This window comes from Diadema setosum, chromosome 17, assembly GCF_964275005.1.
Source record: "Diadema setosum chromosome 17, eeDiaSeto1, whole genome shotgun sequence".
Taxonomy (NCBI): Eukaryota; Metazoa; Echinodermata; class Echinoidea; order Diadematoida; family Diadematidae; genus Diadema; species Diadema setosum.
This window is the reverse complement of record NC_092701.1, coordinates 8,224,553-8,231,341: the sequence shown is the minus strand read 5'-3', so window position 1 is coordinate 8,231,341 and position 6,789 is coordinate 8,224,553. Positions and strand designations below refer to the sequence as shown.

Below are 6,789 nucleotides of genomic sequence, written 5' to 3'. Positions count from 1 at the left end.
AGTTGCAATTGATGATTATTGACAAGCATCTTTTGGATAGTGAGAACGACACAACATGAAGTATGCTATAATAATCAGTGACTTGAAAGACTCTTAGATCAACAACAACAACAAAATAGATTCGTTGTTTGCATACAATCAGTTATTTCTTAGGACACAGTATAGGCACTAACAGAAAATTGCATTCACGTCGATACAAATCAGTCCATATTTACCATCACAATATTCCACAAACTTTTGTGAATAGTAAGACACTGTCACCATCCAGCCAAGGAGCAAATGATGATTACTTGAGAATATTATTTGGGCAGTAAGAACAACACAAAGACCATTCGGATGTTGGCGCAGGTGCGCGCCCGTCCACTGACGTCATACCTCCATTCCGTCCAGGGGGCATCGGTTGCCACTGTTCGTTAGCCACATCTCGATGCACTGCGCGTGGAAGAAGTGTGTGCAGGGCAAGAATTTGACTGACTGCTCATTCTCGAACGCCTCCATGCAGATGGTGCAAGGCGACTCCTCCCATCGGTCTCCGTCACCGCCCTCCTGCCCCACCCCCGAAACCGTCTCGGTGCGGAGGGATGCGAATTTGTCGGCATCCATCGTCTTTGGTGCGATCTTGTCGTCGAGTCGGAGCAGCATCTCGTAGTCCTCGGGGCTTAGGTCCCTGTTCTGGAGGTCCATGAGGTAAACCAAGAGGTCTGTCTCCTCAGGATCGTCGCACTCGACGTTGAGGGCGTGCAGTTCATATTCGTGCGGAATGCGAACCCGCTCCTCCTTCCGTTCATGACTCCACCTTGCTTTCCGCCTCTGCGCCACAGCGCGAGACTTCTTTACTCTGCAGTACTTTTTCGACTTGGGCTTTTCTGCTTGACTCTGGGTTGCAGTATTTGTAGATTTAATCTCTCCTCTCCTTTTCAATCCAAGACGCGCTAACTTTTTCTCTGTATTTGCCTTCCAGCTCTCCTTCAACGCACTCCAATCCTCGTCGACTTCTTTCAAGCGAGCCAAGACGTCGCTCCGAATCACCTCTCTTTTCCGAAACCACCGAGACCCGCATTCCAAAATGTCGATCTCGTTCTTGATGGCTGTCTGTCTGTCCATCACTCGCACCTCGTCTCTAACTTTACACTTTGTGTCGAAGTTCTCCAGAGTTACGTGCCCCACTTTTCCAGAAAAGTTTCCTTTCCTCTTGGTTCTATTCCAGTATTCCACGTCGGCCTCTATGATCCAGTCATTGACGGCGTGATGCTCGTCCCAGCTCTTCACTTTCGGTCGGCCTGCCATGAAGGCCAGCGCATCGTCCAGATCTGAGCGAATCGGCGCCCTTGATTCGACGGTGATATTTTCACAAAGCCACGGCGCAGGTTTATATTTCCTTCTACCTTTCTTCTTCATGTTCGTCGCGTCGTCTGTTTGAATGCTCTGGCGAACTGTCTCTGAATGAGCGGGCTTCTTTGATAATTCCTGGTCTTCGACATCGGACTGGGTACGTCTTCTGCTGAGCGCCATTGCGGCTTTCTTGGCCTGAATCTTCTGTTTGTGACTAACTTCTCCATTGCTTTTGAGCTCCTCCTCAGGAGGGTCAATAGAATCAACGTTCCCTATTTCTGCCACCATGATTATTTTGCTTTTATTCCTATGGTAGACGAGGAAATAAGGTAGAATTCACAGTTCCTTCAGCGAAGACCGCTGGGTATCTGGCTCGGGCCATGTACTTATTGCAAATGCCGTTATATTCCTCATGACAAACTGTTTTATTGCAAAATTGCACGATATTGCAACACCCCGCCGTAAGCCCAGCATATTTAAACGTGTAAGTATGGTGCAACTTTCCAAATATAGACCAGTGGGAATACATTGAACACAGACATTATGGATAGTGTTGTCGTTTATACACGGCGTTGAGTGGGCGTATCGTGTATACGCATCATGCTATTACATCATTACTGTCGTATTTGATTGGTCAAAAAGTAACAACAATACATTAATATTCATAAGGAGGTGTGTGTATATGTGTGTGTGTGTGTGTGTGTGTGGGGGGGGGGGGGCGGAGGTGCTCTACACGTAGAAACTTGACTGTTAGTGTGTGCATTCCATGCTCATGCTTGAAAAACATGTACATGTACATGCACTATACTACTGATACGAGTATTTTTGTGCTTTGTTTACACTGCGTGCCGATATGCTAGTAGTTATGACCTCTGAAAGTGAGTACTATCTTGAGTACTAATGGCGGCCCAATACGACATAAGTGATGTAAATGTTGACAGGTTCAACTGGTTCACCGAACATCCAAAGGTAAGGTGGTAACCCTGGCCCTAATGCAATGTGGGCTCGGCGGTGTGTCCCATATATTGCATTTTGTGTTATTGCAAGAATGTGTGATGGGATTGGGACGGAAGCTGAAGCGCACAGCACTGCAGTTCGAGTTGCACAGAAGTCAGAATAAAATTACAACTATTTAGTTGGTAGTGCTAACGGTTGCGGTAGTGATTGAACTGTATCTGTTGTAAGGTCTTTGTTGACATATTGGTAGCTCAGATTAAATCAGTTTCACAGATTGTTTCTTAGGTAAAATAAGGTAGTTTTAAGTTTAGGGATGGCAAGGTCAAGGAGGTATCCTCCTTGGTATCTCTCTCATATCTCCTTGGTGATGGTAGATGTGCGTGTGTTTGTGTTGCTCGTATTGCAGTTCTGCAAATATACACTCCACCACAACACCTAAAATTTACTCACTAATAAAAGTTGTATACAGAAAAATGAGACATCAGGCACTCCGGGCGTACATTGTAGATTGGATGGTATTATTGGATGCTCTGCAGCGAGGCGAGTTGTCGGAGCAAGTAGCTCATGATGAAATTGTAACACACTGCATATTCACACAAAGAGCAATTGGTATTTATACATGTACAGGAGGTGACTCACCTCTCATCAGACAGTGAAACAAGTGGTCAGTGTTGACAAGCGATTACCTTGTTTTGAGATTTATAGGCGGCCTTATTTATGTACATTACAGCGGACAGCCTAGGAAGACGAAGTCATACTTATTATGACATGTACAAAAGTTATGGTAACACAGAAATGTAAGTAATGACATGTGGTCACTCATTCTCATCGTTATGCATTGGCATATTGTAAAACAATCGATAAGATTATGAAATATAATTGTAGGCCCCTACTTTAGTACAATAGTAGGATCATGAGACAACCAAAATGCTGATTAGTGATTGACTATGAAATCAAGTAGTTTGAAAGAAACCATTTTTTACCTCCGCCAAGAAGGAGGAGGTTAAGTGATCATCAGCATTGGTTTGTCTGTTTGCAAAATAACTCAAAAAGTTGAGTACTGATTATTTAAAGTCGATATTGAAACAAGGAACTCCTTGTACAGTTTAGTAGTGATCTAGGAACTTTTATTGATTTTTTAAGGATTTTTCATCTTTTGGCATATAAGGTCAACAGATTTGGGGTTCAAGCTGTGCGTACCGGAGGTTTACATACGCCCATTAAAGCCTGTACTCTGCTTGGGCAAGGTGCCTTGCAATGACTTAGACAAAAGACTTCTACTATTTGGGGAAATTGCATGTGTGTAAAGGTGGAAATGATTTGCTGGCTTGGCAGAGGTCTGTGCTGTCCGAGTGCTTTTCTAGTTAGTACATTTCTCACTTTTTTTTTGGCCATTTTGTTTGTTTTGACAGGTTACTTTCTAGCTAGAGTTGCAATCACAAGTAGCTATAATAGACCGTTTGCAGCCATTCTGAAACAACAAGTGATAATGACTAATGAAATGACAATATTTACTTTGATTAATGCCATGTATATATTGTGTGCATGATTCATTTGGTATTAATGCTATTATGAGTAACATAAGACTTTAACCCATAGGAGATATTTTGTGTGTAATCACAGCATCATAATTATTTTGTCATATTGTAACCTCTGTATACCTCTATTTTCTGCAGTATAAGGAAATGCTGTCATGGGGTTTTCAGGACCCCGGACAACTCAGTTCAACTCTTCTGGTCTACCTAGATTTGTGTGAAGGTAAACAATAAACTTTGAACATCATATTCATTTTGAATACCAGGTTCGTAGTTTACACATTTGCCCATCCTGCCCACTTGGTAACACAGATGCCATTGTGTAATAGTGTACTGTGTCTTCCTCTTAAAGGCTAGCCAATCCCTGTGTCTATTATGCACAAGATTACTTTGTAAAGGACAAGAAAATATCACTACACATTTCAAAGGGTCTAAGCAATTACTACTCACAGGAAACAAAAGAAAAAAAATTAAGTAGTGCATGGTAAGTGTACACATTGATTTTCAAACAGTGGTTGTTGGTCTGTGTGTCATTTATGAATGCAAACAATTATGATCTAACTGGCCTAATGACCATGCCTTTAACTCTTTCTCTATCAGGGGCTTTGGACAATGTGTACGATGCTATGGGGTTTTCTCTGTCAATCAGCACTCAAAGTGCACAAAGGGTTAAGAGGCCTATCATCAGGTTTCTAGAATAAGTCCTATAATCTCATGAGTTCCCCAAGAGATTTTCCCAGTAGAACATGGAATATATTAAAGGGATGTCATGGCATTTGACTTCAGTACAGTATGCATTTTGGTGGAATGAATGATTGTATAAATGTAAACATGCCAAGATGCTGGCATGCACCACATGAAATATGCAAAGGCGACAGGGGCGTAATTTATTCCTCTAGTGTGATAACGACATCCCACTCCTGACACAATGTGTTATGTTCTTTTGTGACGACCACAAAGAATACAAGTCGTGCATGTCTTTAATCACAGAGTGACAAGTAGTGAGGTGTATCACAATTTGTTATTACTAGCAATGCTGGAGAGGGCATTAATACATTACAGAGTTATTACGGGAGCACCTCATCTAAAAGATGCCAACTGCAGTACTGTTGTATACATGCTAAATGAAATGTAATCTTGTGATTTGTTCTCCTGAAGTGGATGCATATTTACGAAGTTTTACTTTGGGATAGTTGCTTTTACTTCACCTTTCCAGCCAAAAATTGGTGGAATGTGGAGCTCCATCCTTGCGGGAGTCTTCAGATGGTGTATATGACGGGCAAACCGAACAAGAAGGAAGACTACGTAGCAGTGCTTCCTCTGCAGACAAAGGCTGTCCTCTCTCCAGCATGGTAAATTTCTCCTCCATAATCAGAATATCACGGCAACGTCCAGTATTGCTTTGCGAGTCAACCTTGTGGCAATTATGGAACATGGACGGCTTTGGGCAAAGAGTTTTGCAGATTGACATGCAAATGTTTTTGCTCTTCCTGTTGATACTGGATATCACATTAAATGATTTTAACTTTCTCTGAAGCAAACTTGTTATGAGTATGAGTAATGCGATCCTCACTGATGGTTGATGTTCAAATTTTATCATGCTATGATGAAATCCTCATTATCCACACAATTCACAAAGATTTACATTGCAAAAGGGAACACCAAAATTGCTTTGCAGAGAAGAGGGACAATTTTATTTTAATTCATATTTACAATGTAACTACATAGAACAACAATCATAAAAATGAAAAAAATTGATTACAAAGAAATGTGATATAATGTTTTAGTAGTGGCACTATCAAAGTGTTTATGCACAGGGACAATTATTATGATGACTTATTTTTGCCTTTTCTGTAAACTTCCTATCTTCTTTGATAATATAAAAGAAAACATTGACATTCTTGCAGTTTGATGCATCTTACATGTAATTATGTTTTAAAGAGGGTTTCCAAATTGTCACCAGATAATGATATGAAATGAAAGTCCACAAAGTCTGTCTTTTGTAAATTCATGTATAAGTGAACCATCGCTTTCAAATGAAGTCATTTTGCTTTTTGATCATGGGAGGTACTATAGTTCTCTGTTTATATGTATTGTTTGTTTGCTTGCATTTCTGTCCATCTCTACATTTATTCATATATCTTTGTGCTCTGTTTGCCATTTTGTTCTATTGGGCAGTTTGAGCAAGTTCTTGTCAAGCATTGAACCGAAGCAGTCCAAGCACACCAGTCTAGATAATATCACGCCACATCGGGGTGCCGAGATTCCCGAGGAGCACAGGGCAACGAAGACCCTGACACTCGCCATGGTGGACTCGGACTCGACCATCGTCTACTACCGCATCAGCAACGGGCTTGTCTCACCGGACAGCGGACCCTCCGCTGAGCCCACCGAGGAGGAAGAAGGTGGAAAGGAGAAGGGGCAGATGAAGGGTAGAGGGAGGAAGGGGGTCAAAAGGAAAGGCAGGCATCCACACCCCGATGGTGGCATGAGATGATGATGGCTTTGTGTGTGTATGCTTTTGGTACTCTTCTTACGCCTTATCTTTTTTTTTTTTCTATCAGAGATCTAGATGGTGCTAACCTCATGAGATTCTTGTGGGAACACTTCACCCATCTCATATCTAAACAGACAGTATATGAAAACATGATGTGTAGAAGCTCCAGAGAATACAGTGCAATCTCGTTGTGATGAACATGGTTATTGTAAAGAAATTCTCGCTACGACAGAATCGAAATTCAGGTCCCTAAATTATCATCTATTTATATGAGATTATTCTCTATACTATTTGCTTATGACAAAATTTTGATATAGCGAAAGAAAACGGCTGGTCCTGAGGACTTCATTATAGTAAGGGTACGCCGCATTCTTGGGGGAAAAAAATCCACCAAACGGCCAGGTATCTTGCCATCTTGCTCTTGTTATTCCAGAGTTAATGTTGGACATGCTTCATAGAACACCTGCT

At 41.6% G+C, this 6,789-nt stretch overlaps 1 protein-coding gene across 1 annotated transcript; it reads left to right on the top strand.

The window, feature by feature from the left end:
* The first annotated feature begins 2,202 nt into the window (after positions 1-2,202).
* Positions 2,203-6,321, top strand: LOC140241232 (tRNA-splicing endonuclease subunit Sen15-like). The gene is made up of 4 exons (XM_072320986.1): positions 2,203-2,301; positions 3,966-4,047; positions 5,041-5,176; positions 6,003-6,321. The coding sequence occupies exons 1-4, from the start codon at positions 2,233-2,235 to the stop codon at positions 6,319-6,321; spliced, it is 606 nt and encodes a 201-aa protein (XP_072177087.1). The 5' UTR covers positions 2,203-2,232.
* Positions 6,322-6,789: the final 468 nt, after the last annotated feature.

Excerpts from the sequence above, each read along its gene's own strand:
- LOC140241232 (XM_072320986.1), top strand. The coding sequence starts at position 2,233 with ATGGCGGCCCAATACGACATAAGTGATGTAAATGTTGACAGGTTCAAC. Across the intron at positions 4,048-5,040 it reads CTACCTAGATTTGTGTGAAG|CCAAAAATTGGTGGAATGTG; the intron begins GTAAACAATAAA and ends TCACCTTTCCAG. Across the intron at positions 5,177-6,002 it reads GCTGTCCTCTCTCCAGCATG|TTTGAGCAAGTTCTTGTCAA; the intron begins GTAAATTTCTCC and ends TCTATTGGGCAG.